At 41.7% G+C, this 18,631-nt stretch overlaps 1 protein-coding gene across 1 annotated transcript in view; it reads right to left on the bottom strand.

Moving 5' to 3' along the window:
- Nucleotides 1-353: 353 nt before the first annotated feature.
- The window catches only part of LOC119903801 (tensin-1-like), a 186,806-nt gene continuing 168,528 nt past the window's right edge, over nt 354-18,631 (bottom strand). Inside the window, 15 exon segments of the mRNA XM_038720039.1 lie at nt 354-3,178; nt 4,813-4,842; nt 5,137-5,205; nt 6,078-6,246; nt 6,693-6,719; nt 6,845-6,913; nt 7,163-7,240; nt 8,097-8,189; nt 8,425-8,553; nt 9,984-10,070; nt 10,186-11,228; nt 11,500-11,680; nt 13,476-13,571; nt 16,060-16,198; nt 16,294-16,487. Of these exon segments, the coding sequence (XP_038575967.1) occupies nt 3,040-3,178; nt 4,813-4,842; nt 5,137-5,205; nt 6,078-6,246; nt 6,693-6,719; nt 6,845-6,913; nt 7,163-7,240; nt 8,097-8,189; nt 8,425-8,553; nt 9,984-10,070; nt 10,186-11,228; nt 11,500-11,680; nt 13,476-13,571; nt 16,060-16,198; nt 16,294-16,487 (2,543 nt within the window). The 3' untranslated portion in view covers nt 354-3,039.

The raw sequence follows: 18,631 nt of genomic DNA, 5'->3' as shown, positions 1-18,631 counted from the left end.
GTATTATTCTTTACACTTGTTAAAGCACTTTGTAACTTGTTTTTGAAAAGTGCTCTACAAATAAGGATTATTATTATATTATTATATTTAAATGTATCCTACCTGAGAACAAATGGACCATTTTTATTGCAATAGCCTGAATTTTCAACATTTGTTGTCTGTCCTATCAAACAGATGTGAAAGACATATTGAGGTTATTAGTCCGCTATTGCACTGGAGAACTTAATAGATTAAGTTAAGTTTGGCAATTTATATTCACAAAACAAACACAAACTAACCCCAAACCTCAAATTTCCCATAGTGTAACAAGAAAGTCAAATCTGTATGTTCAACAAAAAGGGGGGAAAGTTGGATACATTTTGATTTGTACTGCTTTTTAATGTGTTTTTTTTCCATCAGAAATAGTAAAAGCCATACAATGTAGCAAACCAAACATAACAAAGCTCTGTACAGGCATAGTAGCTCATTCACACACATTCTACAGTCCAGACTGATCTGTCAAAGTGGGCAGATGCCACTGGAGTTTCCATCTTGGCAAACATTTAGTTTAAAGTATACTCTTTTCTCAACCAGCATTTTGATGGCAAACAATCTAGATTCTTCTTTCTCGTATGAGTCGAGATGCGGTCGTCACATGAAAATCAAAACCTGATAACTATCTGTGGGCATCTTTCTGGAAAGGGCTGGGTTGAATAAGACTTGTGGATACTGTGTACAGAATACAGTCAGCAGTGTTAAGGTAACAACTTGAATCGAGCATGCAGGCTCTTGCTAATAAATAATGGAACATTCTAGTCAAATATAAAAGCCCTGTAAGTGCTGCACTTTTGAAGAAGTACACTAGAGTCAATGAAGGCCCCCAAACTAACCCTTATTTAATTAGTTTACATCATGTGCCAACTAATCCTAGAGTATCAGGCCTAAAGGAAGGAGTGATAATCTGTCCGACTCCATCCTTGAATGGAATTTAGCAAAACTAATTTGCTAAGAAAATTAGCATATTAATCAATATTAAAATCAAAGTTCATTTTGTAAGCGATCACATTATTTAAACATTTACTTTTTGACATGCCATAATCACAGCTAAAACACTGTAGTAGAATAAAAGTGGTTCCTTTGTAATGATCTTTCGAGACCACATGAGGGCAGCAGTTACTGACTGAACTGACTGGTTGTCCATGAACAAGCTCCAGACCCATGCTGAGATGCTGTGCCAATATGATTGAGGAGCTAGGAAGTCTGCCTCCACACATGCAATGATGACATGGGTCTGTCAATTTCCATATTGTCTCTTTTTAACAAGTAGAAATACACTGATAATACTTCAATATTTTAAGTGCTAAACTTGGACAATGTATTTTCTCGGCAGGTTTAAGTTAATAACACAATAGTGTTGGCATTACTTTAGGATAACTCCGATTTGGACTTAAGTAACAACAATCTTTCATACAAAATATTTCCCCTCTCTTAAAAAAACAAAGCCTCCCCAAGAAAACAAGAATGTTAACAAAAGGAAGAAATGCTGTGAAAAAAAAAAAACATTCAAAAACAACAGTGATACACTTTAAATGCACACACTTTACATCTTATATGTCAATGAACTTTAGCCAAAATAAAAAGCAATCAACAAAATAAAGCAACAAAAATAAATATCTTAAGTCACTGTTTGGAAGTTTATATATATATATCTATGTATGTATATTATATGTATAGCTTACTTTTGGGTAGGGTGAGTGTTAACAGTTTTGGCCGGCTGACACAATGGAGCTTCTCCTACTGACAGAAACTTTCAACACAGAAAGCTGAAGAGCTGTATAGGAGGACAACACTTTTCTATAAAGATTGTCCTCACAAAACAACTTTAGGCCCTTCAGTAATGAGCAAAATAATGTGGCTATGTGCTGCGCAGACTGAATAGAGAATGTTGGCAGATAGGAAGCCAATCCTCATCTTTGCTTGTCTGACCAAAACAATCGAGATGCTTCGAGGATGCAATGATTCAGTGGCCTTCTTAATGATGCTTTTCTGTACTCACATGGAAACTGAACATGCACAAAAATTGGTTTAGCTGATATCTTCACCCTCTAGCTGCACTTCAGAGGAATAACATCGGTTGCATCGTCATTGAACAGGGAAGGACCTGTGGAATTTTGGAAAACAACCTTAATTCCATGTTTGGCTATTTGCATATTTAATACAGCCTGGAGGAGTTTAATGTTCTTTTTTTCTGTTCTTCTTTTCCATAAAAAGCTCTGCATTACAAAAGAAAGTCAGGCACCAAATGTCATCTATAACAGTCCTACTCATAAAGCAATCTGGAATATTTACACAGACCTCACCAGCTGCAAAAATGTCCGAAAAAATTGTTTGCTAAATGGCAACGGTGCAGAATTGACCTACAGTACATACAGAAAGAAACAGTTCAGTATTTTTGATTAAGCAGCCATACTTGTTTTACAAAAGAATACTTCCAACCCTCCGACAGTGGCACACTATACACGCCCTGACTACTTTTTTAAAATCTTTGGTTGACCTGTCAAAAGCCTGATAGATTTGCAATCCACCTTTACATCACACAACTTAACTTCTTCTTTAAAAAAAATTTTATCAACCAATTGCTAAAAAAAAATTACATTTGCACACACAATGTCATTCCCTCTTCCTGTTCATGCGTTTCCCTGCCAGGGAGATCAGAATCGCCTCCCGTCCCATTGTCACACACAGCCACGCCCATCCTGCACTTCCTCTGGTCCATTCTGGAGTCCGTCCATGAAGAAAAGCACATGCATGCAAGCCACACACACACACACACACACACACACACACACACACACACACACTCTCTCTGTCTTGTTCTCTTTCATTTGTTAACATACAAAAACACACAGACACTCAAGAAAAAGTAAGAGCAAGAAACAAAGGGTGACACATAAAATCGAATGCTAAGTTGACCAAAACAGAAAGTAAGCGTCTGTGGTTAAAAGGAAATAAAATAACCAAAGGCATTTTTAAAAAAGCGCCAGGGTTTGCTGTCAGCTCTCATCGTTTCTGTGAGGCGATCATCTTCAAGACGAAGTTGACGATGGCGTTGGCAGGCTGGTCAGGATCCATCTCAGCGAAGAGGTGGCTGACGTTGTCGGTTGTGCTTCCCTGCTTACGGGCCACAAACCCAAACAGCCTGGAAAGAAAAAGGTTGTTATTTATGAAATTCAAAAATTTAACGAGTCAGCACTCACAGAGAGCTGTGATCCATAGGTGAAGCACACAAAATGACAAATTCACAAAATGTCAACAACGTTTAGGCTGAAACACTTTAGTGTGAGTTGACCTCAGACAAAACCGCTATTTTGTCACACGTGTCCTCCAGTTTCATTGTTGTAAAATGTACACTCCCTGTGCTCTGATTGGTGAGTAGGACCGTAACATTAGGCGCATGGAGCTTGTGATTGTTTAAAACGGCTCAGATGCATTGTATAATTAACATTTTAATCGCCGTCTTCAAGATTAGCTATTCGTGTTCTTTCAAATCGCAATTTCGATTTGAAAACGATTAATCGTTCTGCCGGTAACGTGAGGTAATACTAGTAAAAAATTCTGAAGGTGTTTTCAGTCTGCTGTGCTGCTTTTCTTCTATGTTACCTCTGTGCAAATGTAATAATACTTTTTGGTAGTGCCGCACGATTTGGAGAAAAGGTCATATGGCGATTATTGTGGACAGTATTGCAATTCACGATTCGATTATAATGAAACAAATGGTACTATGTGTCTGCTTAATTATCAAGGAAAATGCACAACATGCTGACATTTTGAAATATGTTTTTCTCAACTTGAACAAAGGTAAACAAGTAACTAGTAAAGCTCCTGCTCTCAGGAGGAGGCGGCTAGAAGGAGCACATATGGGCACACAAGCTCCGGCTCAGTGCACATCTGTCTAATGTAGAGTCTCTGTACATGAGTGTATTATATAGAGTATAATGTTTAGTTAATAGTCTACTGTTAGTATAACATAATATACTACATTCATAATAATTTCATATAATAGTATACTATTTTACCACTAGTCGAATATTAAATCCAATTACAGCTGTTTCGTTTTTATTTATTTCATCCTTGAAAAAGCTCTACATTGGTCTCTAATTTGTCAGTAATCATATTGTTCATCATTTAATGATTTGCTTTATTTAATATCCTGCCCCATCCGGGCTGTGATTGGTCGGTTGACGAAAAGTGACTGGCAGGCACGTTGGCTCTGTGAAAAGCTGAACATGTTGAACAACAAAAGACACCGATGCAGCTAAATGGCGTTAAACGGCTGGCGAGCCAAACTCAAACGTTCTCTGTCTTCGGCCTGTTTTCTTCTTTCTTACTGCTTCAGCTGCCGCCGACGTCTCTCTGTCTCTGTCACAGAGCGACCGGAGCACTGGCCCTTTTCTCGGTTCTCCGGTGGCCAGTCCGTATGTATGTTTTGAACGATTAGCGGCGGGGTGGGAGGGGGTTACAGTAGGTTGTTGTCTTAAAAGTTACTGGCACACTGCTCATAAATCATTTTTCTCATGGGCACATGCGAGGATAATGAGCAGACTGCAGCGCACACACAGAAGAGAGCGTCTCACACACTTTTTTGTGGTTATGTAATCACACATGACGACATCGCGATTGTGATTAGATTAATGGTGCAGCCCTACTTTTTGGCACTTAAGGGACAAAATCCTTGGTGAATATTCCCTACTGAATCACGTACTTCACGTAACACCCCCTCCCCCCTTGTTCTGTAGAAATGTCAGATCAACATTAGCAGTTTACTGTACTTACTTGGCCGTGCCTCCCTCAGGCTTGTTCCACCTGTAAAGATTTGAAGAAAGTATGTGTTAACACTCTAAGACAGCCAGATACTGATGACCTTTGGCTATTCTGGTATGTTTTTAGGTATGAGAAAAGGCAACTGTATCCAAGGCGTGAAAGACAGGACTCGCCCGATCAATAATATTAGTAATAATAATAAAAATAATGGACATAGAGCAATTAAGGATAATGCTTGGACCTTTATCTTGGACCTAATCAGTCATTTTGCATCTCAGTGGCCTAAAAATACACTAAAGGTATGTTAAGTAATCATTTTGATGTCTATGTACTCACTTTCTGTCCTGAGGGTCAATATCGCAGAATGTGACAGCGTTGCTGGGATAGTGCCGTCGGAAGAAAAGCCTAGAAAAGCAGCAAATCAAAATAGAGATTACAGAAACACCAAAATAAAGGAGAAACATGGTGGGAATGTGAACTTGTTTGGAGTGGTAGATGATATGCTTTAATCCTGAGGTTGCATACATCATGCTTGTAATAACAGCATGAACAACACTTGGCTTCCACCAGGAAACTGGTTCGCTGACCACAGCCATCGATTATACAATTCTAGCTGGTCAATATGAACATTAAAGCAACTTTAACTCAATGTGGACTCAGTCCAACCTGTGATTGTCAAACTAACTTCACTTGACTCAACTTCTGACCTGTAGTGCTGTGGTGAATTTTTTCCTCACACATCAGCACCTGATTGTGACTGAGTGGGCTGTTAGTCCCGACTTTTTAAATATGAGGCCTTTGGTGTAACACCACTGCTCATTTTACCTGAGGTTTAATAGCCTAATATTATATAACATATTAAATAGAGAGTCATCTTTTCTGACCTTAGTGGACGTTCTCTGTATTTCAGATGAGACAGGGCTGCAGGAAACGGTAATATATCTCGGATCAGTTTAAATTGGCCAATAACACTGGCCATGTCGATATGTAGGTTGGGATTTCCTTGTAATGCAGAGGTTTTTAAGTGTGGTTTAGTTTGGATTTTAAATTCTTAACTGAAATACTGTAGAATAAGACCCTGATCCTATAATCCTGCGTTAGCAGCTATTTATTGCTTCTGATTGTGTGCAGCGCCTCATGTTGACACTTGCCCTTTAAAAACAAAACGTGACGTTTGCTGTCTGCAGCAAAATCTCCAGATGTCATGCAATGTTTATCTTATGATCAGCATCTTTCAAGACGCCGTTAAACACGGGATAGGCGGTATCCAGACTTACTTCCTCTGGTTGTCGGTCAGCGTGATGCCTTGTGAAGACACCTTGAAGTGCACAATGGTGGCAGTAGGGGGAGAAGTGGCAGCCAGTGTCTCAGATATGGCCTTGGCAACAGCCTGAGGGCCTGTCAGGGACTCCATCTCCACTGAGTTGATGTAGAGCACGTTGCATGCTGGAAAGAGAGCAGATGTCCCAGTCACACAACAAAATCCAATGATGTGGACATTTCATTTCTGTCACTCTGCAAAGACAAAACTATACAAATAGTGTTTATTCCAAAATCAATCCTCTTCAAAATCTTATTAATACCAGTTTTAATCTGTTCATGCAAAAATATTGACGTCTTCTCATTAGAGCTCATGCTTTCTGGAACAAAGTTGGAGTCAAACAGTTTTAGAAATGAATCAATCCAAATCATTCCACATAAAACATTCTGCCTGTTATGGACAAGAAGCTGGACACTAACGTTAAGAGACAAAACCTAAAAACTTTGCCGGGAATTCTGTTACACAGGGCCATTCATAAGTTTTCTTTCTTGCATGTCACAACATACACAGACAAACAATCAGGATGCACATTCCAGATTTAGGTTTCCAAATAAAAGTGCACAGGGTTTACCATGGGAATCAGCAGGGGCCCTCTGCACTGGGATAACAAGGGTTTCATGTTGTCAGAATATGAAAAGGACAGGAAAGCTGTACTGGCTGTATTTGAGTCTCAAAAACTGTCAAATGACTGCTTTTAGCAATGACACTGAGTCGATGTTTTACCTGCTCCTTGTTTCAGCCTTTCAACCAGTGGATTTGTCGTCGCGACTTCTGGCACTTCCTCGATGAGATCTACATAAAACAAAAGAGAGGTGGGATGTCACTAGTTTTGGCAAAAAGTTAAGCTCCTGCAGGGGTAACTTTAGTTACAGGTTCCAATCTGACCACTGATATTATATACTGCATGTCTACCTGCACTTAAGAAACGTATGGTAATCAGTTTTAAATCATATCTAGCAACACAAATAACTCCTCAGAAGCAAAAAAAGAATCACTTGAAAATGCAGGAACGTTGCTGAAAACATAGTTCGACCCACAAACCTGTTGTAGGGATAAGTAGTTTGCAGGGTAGAGCCAGTGGGGTGATGGCATGTTGGTAGACCAAGGCAGACAGACAGCCTGTCAAACAGACACAAGACACAGTCACAAACATTTCTTGAATTTCATTCTAGTCTTTGGAACAAACAATTCCACTACACAGTATTATTTAGATTACTTCCCATGAGTATTTTAGGAAATGTTGTTCCAGTTTCAGTGGTGTTTTGTACATCATATCAATTTAATTCCTAAATCCAACAGCCAAAATGCTGTTAAAACTTTCAACATATATTTTATATAATATAGACTAGCCCTGGCAAAGTTATTTACTATTTGTGTCGTCTTATATATTTGTATACTGTTGATTATACTTCTTTATGCACTTCCCCTTTAACAATTTAATTCTCAACAAAAACTGACCCTTCTGGTTTCTATTCCTGTCAGGAGGTCTATCCATCCCCATAACTCATCTTTTTAGGTTGGATGGATTGTTAGATTTACAGTGGTAAGAAAAATCCTTTTAGGATTAGTAGTTTTAAAATCAAACAAATACACACAAGCATAAGAGCGGTGGATTGAGTTATATGTTGCAGACAGGAGAAGAAGACAAAAGTGTACAGAAGTCAGCTCGCCCCATTTTTTGGATTTGGCAGAGGAGCACTGTCTCTCTCAGTATATGCACACAAACACACATCATACAGCCCTGCAGTATAATTAGTAGGGCGATCATGAGTTAGATCACTTCAGTCCATACTATAATTACACGTTACAGAACGTGGAAAGGGTTTCAGATCTGTGACAAATACACAGGGCAGGCACACAAAAGGAACCCTCATGTTTGACTTTCCCTCCAAACTCTTCATGGCTTCACTAAGCTGTCAGTGCACATGTGAGTGTGTATTTCAGAGAGGAGGGAGGGCAGCAGGCTTCCACTAACCAAAGTAAGGCTCGTTTGGACAACCCTTCAGCTTCACTCCTTTAGGACTGCTCTCAATCAGGAAGTGCCTCACCAGCTCGTTGGTGATGTCACCTGCAACAACAAAAGGGAGGGTGGAGCAACAAAAGAGCTGATTAACGTGGAGACATCACTTCATATCTTTGGTATTAAGATAATAGCTTTAATTCTGTCTCCACCCTGCTGACCAAAGACCAAAATAGGGAGAAAGAAGAGCTACACAAAACTCTGACGGAGCCAAAGTAAATACTTGTTGCATTAGTAACTACTTTAAAATAGCCATTCATGTAATCCACCATCCCGCCCCTACCTTTCTTGTTCTGATGCACTGAGGGTGGAGGAGAGGCCACCTTCATAGCCAAGCCGTAAGCCCCCCTGAACGAGTGACTGTCCCGGATGACAAAGGCTCCAGGCTCCCTCTCTCTCAGCAGGCTAATAGCTGTAACACAGTGGACATTCAGTTATATTATACTGTCAGAACATTAATTGTAAGGGCAGTCGGACACTTGGGGAAGAGTGGACATGATCCCCTCTTGTATTTAATGCCGTGCCAGAAGCACGGCTCTAGTGACGCTCATGCACCTACTATCAGATGGATCGCCTTGAAAGTCAGCTATATTTAGCGTTTAGTGTTAATTAGAAAATGTTATTATGCTAACACACAACACTAAGATGGTAAACGTTGTACATGTAACTGTACAGTCTGACTAGACACAAGTGGGGCTGTTTTTTTTATCAGAGTTAGCTTGGATCTAAAGTACATCTGCAGTCCCTTGGCAGGTCACAGTTAAAACGTAATAAAATACAGCATGAAAAAACAGGATAAGACGCACACATAGCAGTACCCTACATATAAAATGTAAGGGGAAAAAACCCTTGAAATATCACACTGGCTAACCTTCGGTATCCTACTTTAGAAGTCAGAAAAAGTCAGCTCATTAAAGGTTCAAGGTGAATTAAAGAAAATAGTAGCAAAAAGCTAAATGAACGAACAAAACCAAAGGAGCAGGTGATGTCCCTCTGTATTTCATTAAAACTACAACTTTAAACACGGCACTTTGTTTTAGACACTCCATTGTTCAAGTAGAAGAGCTTTAGATCAACTTCTTCTCTGTTTAGTTCAATGCCACCGCCTGTCCACATGTGATAGTTTAAGGAAGGAAGATGGATGAGATGAGCAACTCATGCAGATGTTCCCTAATGCTCTACATATGGTGTGGATTTTCTTCTGTGTGTGTGTTTGTGTGTGTGATGTCATTGCAGTTGAGCATGTGCTTGTATTTAACATGATATAATCCAATACGGGCCATGAGCAAATGCGCATGGGGCAGCCAATAGCCACTGACCTCAGAGCCGAAACGCACAACCAATCACACAGTACAGAGATGTGCACATACTGGTACGTGCATGTGTTTTTGTCTCCATGCATATTCATCACTGTGTATGTGTACTGCACGGGCTTTTATCTCAAGTGATTATGTTAGGATTTGTTTAACGCCATGACTTCAGGTTTAACAAAAGCTCAACATTGGAATAACAAGCGTTCAGTCATCCCAACAACATTTTTCATGCTTCATAGGAGGCACCAAAAACAGTACCAGAGCATCCATACAAGCTTATCAAACCAGTCCTGCTCTGTCCATTACTATGCTCTATATGATGCAATCATATTTTTGCCAAAATATTGCTAAGTACATGTCTTCCTTGGTTAAACCGAATTGAATCGAACAGGCCGATCCCCGGCAGGCACCTGGCACCAGAAGATTGGTATATTTGATTGAACACAAAGTAGAAGTTAAAAGAAGAAATTAAAGGGTCAGAATTGTTAGACTAAAGGTCAGTTAAGGGAAAAATCTTTCAGCATCTTACCTTGCTCCCTGGAAATGTCTGGCTTGTACCAGAACTTGGACGTGTCTTGGACAAACTTGACATTTAGCCTGCTCTCAGGACTTCCATCTGCAATTAAAGCAAAAAGAATGTCACAGAATATGCAAGAATTGTCCGACGTTACTCTGTATAGCTCGTGTGCTGCTGAAATGCAGATGTTACTCCAGATACTGTATGTCCTTACCTGGCAAATTGAACCTTGAAAAGTCCGAGAGGGTGTGGAAGTAGCTGGGAGTGCTTCCTCCGCTCACCGGGGACATTATCTTCCCGTTCAGCGTGCCATAGGACAATGCTCCGTTTGGTCTATCGCCACTGGACATGCGCCTCTTCTCTGGAAGCTGTGGCTGGAAACCAGGGGCTGGGCTACCCTGCCGGAACCCTACACCCATCCCCATCATCCCCCCATCCTGGTAGCCTGCAGGTGAGATGGGGAAGGAGGGAGTGGGTGGTCCCTGGTAGCCCGAGGAGCTGCTCTGTCGCGACAGGTTCCCGTGTCTCTCGTCTGGGGTGGTGTAACCGCTGTTCATGGGGTGACGGTCCAAACTGGGGCTTCTCTGGGATACCTGTGATACAGATGGGTGTCGCCCCAAAACTGGACTTCCTTGGGGATGTGTGACGGATGGCTGTCGGCTGAGCACTGGGCTGCTCTGCATGGGCTGGCCCAGGGACGGCTGCCTGCTGAGAACCGGGCTCCGCTGAGACTCCTGTCCCAAAGAGGCCTGTCTGCTGAGGACTGGGCTGCTCTGAGCTACGTGAGACAGATGACAACCAAGGATGGGACTGCCATTGAGACCTACCATCCCCACCTCGAAGCCATTAGCTGGTGATGTTTGCTGACCCACGATGAAACCACCCTGATTAGCATTTGAGCGCTGCTGAGGAACTGGGTTATGGGTGGAGCCATGGATGTTGGTCCGGTGCTGCGCATGAGGACTTCCATGGCTGAGAGTTGTCTGGGAGAGATCTGAGGTGGGCGGGCTGGGATCTGAGGCCACATAGCTCCCTAGTATGGTGTTGGGGCCAACATAGGACAGTGCAGGGGTAGTAGTGCCAAGGTAGGAAGAGGTCGGAGAGCTGGAATCCAGGTAGGAAGAAGTGGGGGTATTCAGGGCTTGATATGAGGGGGTGGGAGTGGGGTAGGCACTCTCTGTAGCCTGGGAGCGGAAGCCCGAATCAGTAGTGCGTTGGGACGGAGTGCTGATGCTGCTCTCTGCTAAGGCGTGATCACTGGAAGAGAATTGGAAAAGATTATTAACCAGCAGTATTTGTGCACTTCTTCAGTTGGTTTTACTTTGGAAGAAATTCAAACCATTCATAACGTAAAAAAACGTACAAAAAGTAAAACCTTAGAGATTGGCAGAGTATGTCCTTGCAAAGAAGAAGCTACCTATGGCTTCAAAAGACAACCCTTTATTTTTAAACAGTGTGAAATATGAACAAGTTTTTTCTCTTCGACCTTGGACCGAAAACGTTATTCGGCGTTACGTATTTCACTCACCCCTGTGAGCTCTGGATGGGGCTGCTGCTTGACAAAGGTGGGTTCAAAGGGTGGGAGGAGGGACTAGGACTTCTCTGCTGGCCTGTAGTCTCCTCTGGTGGGCTAAGGCTCCGAGGTGATGTGGGCTGCTCTCCGCCTGCCACTGCCGACCTTGCCACAGACTCTACATAGCTTCTTGGTGCTGCATGGGAGACAAAAAAAAAAGTTTCTCTATGAGCCACACATTTACTTCTATTCTGCTCGTCTTGTTATTGGTTTTAGCTTTGTAGCACTGTGGTTTTGTTTTTCCTGCTTGGAATGTATTTGATGTTGATGTAAACACCAAGCCAACAATCCCTAATAAAGTGAGGGTGATATAATGACAAAAAAAAAAATAGGAATACGTGAAAATGAATGTCTGCCAATAGAGTGCACAAGATAAAAATGAGATGCCTGTGAAAGCGTATTTAGTCGTGAGAGTAGCAGTGACTTTTCCAGACAGGAAACAAAAACCGAAATGGTTACGCCACACATGATATGGAAGGTGGACTATAACTGAACAATAGGGGGTGGAGGAGATTAAAACCTTGAATGTCGATCTATGCCGTTCTACCCGCACTCTTACCTTCCTCACCCTCAGTGCTCTCATCATCTGTGGAGCATCATTGGAGATAATCCAGAGAGACAGAATCATTTCAAGAAACAGAGGTACAGCAGGGGAGTTTGAAAAAAAATATATAATCATTTAATCAGGCATGTGAATCTCAAAATAACTCAATTCATGATATTACTGTAATGTGTGCCGATTTCAGTTGCACACACAGTGTATTTTGAGAAGGGTTAAAGGGTGACAAGCTTCTTCTGCTCTAGCGTTACTTTCGTCAGACGGAACTAAACGAAATATGTTCGTGAACGACTTTTTTTTCCCTGACTATAACGAGACGAAGACGAGAAGGCGACAATGTCCTTAAACGCTGACAATACGCTGACAAATGTGACAATATTAATGTGCAGTATTGTTGACGAAAAATGACGACACTAAAATGTAATTCATAAAGTTAAAACGTTAATAAAGTCAGTTTAATGAGGAGACAAAATATTACAGGCCATATTTTCTCCCTCTAAATTTTTACTTTAACGGTGTGTTCATTCGACGGTATTTTTTTCTTCCTTGTTGCTTTGAGTGCCGGGCGACGCCTGGTGGGCGAGGTAAACGTTACTGTGATGCTGAGGATGCGAACTCTGGTGATGAACACAACATGCTAGGGAGAAAGAGGCGCTTAGATATTCGGTCCCATTTCAAATAACAAAAACAGTGAGGTGGACACAAAAAAACAGAGTGCCTAATTATATCGGACTGCGAGCAATGTGGTTATAATATTTATGGACAAAACAAACACTACAAAGTAGAAGCGACATATCAAGGCTAACCACCTGGGATTTGAGGTATGTCTCCTTTGCAATAAAAATGAGAACAAAGCTGACATTTGAATCATATCTCTATTTTGGTTCTAGCAGGTTGACCAAAATGCTGATCAAAATTATACTAATGAGTTAGAAAAGACTAAAATGATGGTTAATGACTAAAACTAGACTAAAATACTTTTGATTTGTTTTTGACTAAAACACCCAGACTTATAGAAAAATAGTATACGGTGGACTAAATATGACAAAAAACTAACAAGGACATTTGACACAGGACTTAAATTAACAAAATTAACACTATTGTGCTCGTACACTAGCTGTAAGGGTCTAAAGATCACATCAGCTCAAATGCTAAGTCTATCATTTTAGACCATTTAAATATCATTTCATTTTCATGTTTCTCAGCTGCTCACGCGTAGGCATGTTTTATATCTGTTTTACAACAGCTCCTGATGTAAACAAAAAAACTAACTTTACATTATAAAACCAGTAACAACTTGGATTTGGCTCTTGCCTCTCCCTGTCTTGCCACAGTGACCACCAAAGGTTGAGAGTGTTACAGAACAACCAACCTGAGCCTGTTTGGTTGAGGTGGATTTCCGCTGGGTTGTGGGGCTTCAAACCCAGGGCTGACAGTGGAGTCTTGGCAAGACCAGGAGGGGACCGACCTGAAGGGAACGGGACACTTGTCACCACACAGCATCACACACACAGCATACATCATAGACATCTTGACAACTGCTACCTGCTGACACAGTCTAACAATGATTTATCCCTTTTTGGGAAAAAAATGACTAAGTTGGAATGCCATTATGCCATTGTGTATAAAAACCAACACAATTTCCATAAGGCCTGCTGTATTCTTTGAATGGCAATCTAGTCCGTTCACCTTGCGTCTTGGTAATCATGTACTAATCGACAGGTAAACAACTGTCAAGACGATAAATAAATACAACACAGCTTAACACACAGGAGCGACATGTTCAGAGGGATGCGCTCATGCTCTGATGGAGTGACAAAACATGCATGTGACCAATCACAATGCGACAAATGGGCAGTGACACCAGACGGCAACTCTGACACAGTCTCCGCTACGTTGACCTTAACACTGGAGGGAAAGATGAGGAGTAGAGTGTGTCGCCACGAGAGCCTTAGTCATCCTTCCACCTATTTTTGCTAGGTGTTTTATTCAAGGTGACTCTTTCCACTTCATGAAGCTGTCTTGCACCTCTAGTTCTCCTTTACAGTGCCAGCTACTCCTTTATTCCCCCCCCAGTGTAAACACAAATAATCATGAGAAAAAAAAAACCCTCTGGAAACACATATTTCTAGCATAATGAGCAAAAGGAAAGACATAAATGGCTGCGCAATTAAGACTGCCGGGGGAGCGCAGGCAGGGTGCTGTTTGTGGTAAAACAAGGCAGCAACAGGAACCCAAACAGTGATGACCACAGCAACACAGAGAGCAGCACACGTTCTCAATAACTGTGTGTCATTGTGCAATATGTGTATGTGTCTATGGATGTGTGTTCATGTTCCCTGTTTTTGTGCCACATTTATTAGCTATTTTAAAAGGCAAATACCTGCAGGTTGTTTGCTTTTTCAAGGACAAAATGAACTGTTGTCTGATGTGTGTGGGCATGTTCTACATTGTGTCCGTTTTGTTGCCAGTGCTGCTCTCGTGCGGCTCTCATGCCAAAGCGGTGCAGAACTGTGATGAGTGATGGGTAAAGGGTCACTCGGGGTAGACAGAAGGGACAGGGTTTAAGGAATGGGGGATCAATTTGGCTGACGTTGTGGGACAGTGGAACTCCGGTAGAGAGACATGCATCATCCACTTACCAAAGAATCCAAATCTATTCTTTGTACTTGCAACGTAGATGCCCCACATTTAATTGTGGGTGGTGTGTGCAGGGCAGGTGAAGTAAACGCTTTGGAATGTGATTTGAGGACACCCTTCTCAAAATGAAGGGGTGTAATGGTAAGTTAATCTGGTGTCACGTGCACTAATCAATAAGCTCACCATGCATCTTTTGTTTTGCAAATAACTGCAAAACTAATCTCAGTTAACTGATGACAGTTAACCATGTTTTGTGCTTAGCCGTGAAAAAGATAATCTGGTTTAGGGTCCATGAAATACGCAGAAAAATGAAGGGACACACGTGTTTCCTCACATTTATCCCCAAAGATTTATTGTTAATCTCAGATAAGGTTACTGTTCAGTGTCACCGTGTACTCACTGATGTTATGTGACAGATTGGGAGTTAAAAATATGGTGTGTCTTTATGACTAACTTTTATGGTTGTGCCCTGGGGGAGACAGGCAACAGACACTTTAGCTAATACATGACTCTTGTTTTAGTGTGGGGTGTATGTGAGACTGAGTGAGGGGGTTGGGAGAGGGCGGGATGGGGAAATGGGTGTGTGTTTGTCTGATGGTGAGTCTAACTATATCCCTTCCGTTTTCTGGTCTTAGTGAATAAATTAAACATGAATTTTCTTGTAAGATCTGCTCTATTGTTTGTGAAACAGTTACAATAAAAAAGACGGGCTGCACATCAGTTGCACCAAACCGACTTGGCCTTTTCTCTCTCTCATTCCCTTTTTTTACTTATTCAGCCTCTACTGAATGATGACTGCAGACATTCTTGTGAGAAAAGAGGGATTCAGTCTTCACGAGATGTGGCCACTGAGGCATTTTGATGAGCCAACGCACGGCCAGAACGCTGCAAGCGCCCACTCATTCGCTGGACATTGGAAATGCAGCCAATTTACAATCTGAATGAAAATGAGATGAGGTAATAGTGGGGATAATTTTTCACTACTCGGAATAAACCAAAGGAAGACGTACATAAAAAGAGAAGTTATTGTACAAGTCGAGACAAAGTACCGCAAGTGACTGCTGAGAGTCTTAAAACACGATGAAAGGTGTTTCACCTCAAGACCTCTCCTACAGGAAGTTCAGCATCACAAGTTAAAGACATTCATAAGTTGATGAATGCTGAATCACTACTAAAATAAGTACTGTGTAACCCTAACCCACTGTAGATATACAAAGATATCATAAGACATGACCTGTTGTCGAGTACTTGTGATGAGTGTGACATTTTATGCCTGAGCTCCACAGTGCCCTCAGTCAGCTGGAGGGGGAACTTACACAGGTTGAAGTAAGGGGTTTGCGGCGAGATGGGGAAAGCAGGGGTTTGGGGAAACACCTCACCACCAACTGTGGGTGTAGGACTGATGGGGCCACCATCCATCTCCTCGAAGGCCTCACGGTAGCTGTGCATGTGTCTCTGGGGAGCAGAACAATCACATGAAAAACCACATACGCACGGCAACGTGCAAATAAAAAGGTGCAAAACCATGATCCAGGATGTGTGCTTTCTACCTCCTTGGGTCTTCCTCCAGGATTCATCGCTATGGCGTTTACAAACTCAGGAGAAACGCAGCGGATGGGGGAGCGAACTGGGACATCAGGAGAGGGGACGTCATCAGAACCGTTCTGGTATTGGCCGTCACTGGTGATGCGACGGCGGGGCAGAGTTGCAGGCTCGTCCAAGGACACTGCACGGGCCTGGACACCTGAGATGACACGCGAGTGAGTGTTAAAATTAAGCATGGGCTGCACTGCTCTCCTCAAGCAAATCAGTCACCGTCACCAGAGGTTAATGGCTGTCAGCCGTTGTGAATGCTCACTGCACAGGCCATCGTGTGCATTTTGCAGACAATCAAAACACTGCAAAGGATATGCAGGAGGCTGTGGTTCTTAAAACATTTGAATTAAACATGCACACACACAAGGTTAATGAAGGGTGAGCTGCTGATCCAACTGAAGCCCATTAAGTCACAAAAATTAAACAAAACAAATTCTCAATTTCATAAATTATTGATATCCACAACAAGACAAAAGTTTAGGGAAAGTAAAAACTTGACATTGGACATGTTACCTAAATTGATGTTCACCCCTTCTAGCATCAGCTGAAACTATAATAAGTAGCTAGTTTTTGGAGTTCCAGGGGGAAAATGTTCTCTCACACAAATAATCAGACTTTCTGATACTCTGGTGCAAACTCTTGGTTATCTAATGCCTCAATGTGGCCAGTGCTGGCCGAACCTCAAAGCAGCCAGTAAGCTCATTTCAGTTAATCTGGCTTGAACTGAGAGAGAGAGACAGAGAGAGAGAGAGAGAGAGAGATCAGCATAAAACAAACAATTTGAGCTGAGAGTTTTAAGCTAATGTGCGATGGCATTGACTGGCGGGTCGAGGTAGCAAAGCATAAAATGCTGGCCAAAGCAGCAAAGCCAATGTGAAAGACAGTCACTGGCTGCCCTGCGCTTTGGAACAAGATAAAGGTTAATAGGAGAAAGACGGGAAATACAGTAGGTTTAAGAAACAAGGGGGGAAACGGGGGATAATAGGAGAATGGTACTCAGGCAGCTTACCCTCTCTTTCTAAGTGTTACTTGATGTTTCAGATTTTGCAATAAAAAAAATCATATTGTGATTACGACAAAAGCCCTGGAGTACTTATTCTTTCTCTCTAAGAGTTCTTTCACACCTAAATGTCAAGGTGGAATAAGTTCACAGTGACCTAACTAATGTGACGGAGGGGTTTTGTCAGTTTGATGATGATCATTTCCAAGCATGGGAGAAACACTGAGACACACGCCTTACAAGCCTGAAACTGGGAAAATACGAATATCCCGACGACAACTTTGCATCAATCCTGCCCCCTACTCTGCCTCAACTGTAATCTTATCCGACCTAACCAACAGAGGCAACGAGTGAGAGCCAATCACAAAGCAGAGTTATCGAAAATCTGGTGGGGAAAAACATAACGCATTTTGAATACTTAAATGGTCACTAACTAAAATATCCAAAGAAGTTTCAATCCTTCTATGTGTTTTGTATCACCATTATTAAGTAATAATTAATAAATCACTGTACTATTTTTACATAATAGAAAGGAACCAATGATAAACATGACATCTTTTAGGGTGCTTGATTTACCTTCAGCTTAAAATAGCTTGGTGTTGGCAGGGTGTTGGCTAAAAAATCTTGAAACAGCTTTGAAAAGCATGTAGTCAACACCCCCAAACAGAAACACACCCACCATTGCACCGAGGCTGGAAACTGAGAACCAGATGTACCCACGATGCACCGCTCTACAGTAGAGTACAGTCAAACACTGCGCTGTTGCCCTAGCGACGGCTAATGGTTTCCAGGTGGGATGGCTGGAGATTCTCGAGGACTGACATTATTTTTTCCCTCTCCTCCCATTTGTCAGCTATTTAAAATCCAGTTATCATGTGGATTACCACGGGGTTTGATTCCAAAAACATAAACTTTATGGGTAATCTTTATTTTCTTCTTTTTTTAAAGGAGGGAAAACACCGTCTCCACATGTGTACACCTGCAACTGAGAGAGGTTATCTAAGGTAAGACTGAGGGGAATGCATTCCCGACAAGGTCAGTTCAGATCAACAACAAAATTGCATTAGTAACGTAAAAATTTCTTTATAAAAATACTATAAAATTTGTGTGAATACTACTTGTACAATATAAACGTCATGATGACTGCAGATATGACCTCATTAGAACTTCATTCCAACTCTACAATCCAAGATCTACTCTGTAACATTTGACTTTGACTTTGTGTTGCATCATTAAAAAGGATATGGCTGTCTGCGGTTATGAGGGCAGATTGTCCCCTGACACCCTAAATG

The sequence above is a fragment of the Micropterus salmoides genome, unplaced genomic scaffold, assembly GCF_014851395.1.
Source record: "Micropterus salmoides isolate LMB-PRFRI ecotype aquatic unplaced genomic scaffold, ASM1485139v1 Ms_hic_scaffold_15, whole genome shotgun sequence".
Taxonomy (NCBI): Eukaryota; Metazoa; Chordata; class Actinopteri; order Centrarchiformes; family Centrarchidae; genus Micropterus; species Micropterus salmoides.
The sequence above is the reverse complement of the archived record's forward strand: the minus strand, read 5'-3'. Positions and strand labels throughout refer to the sequence as shown.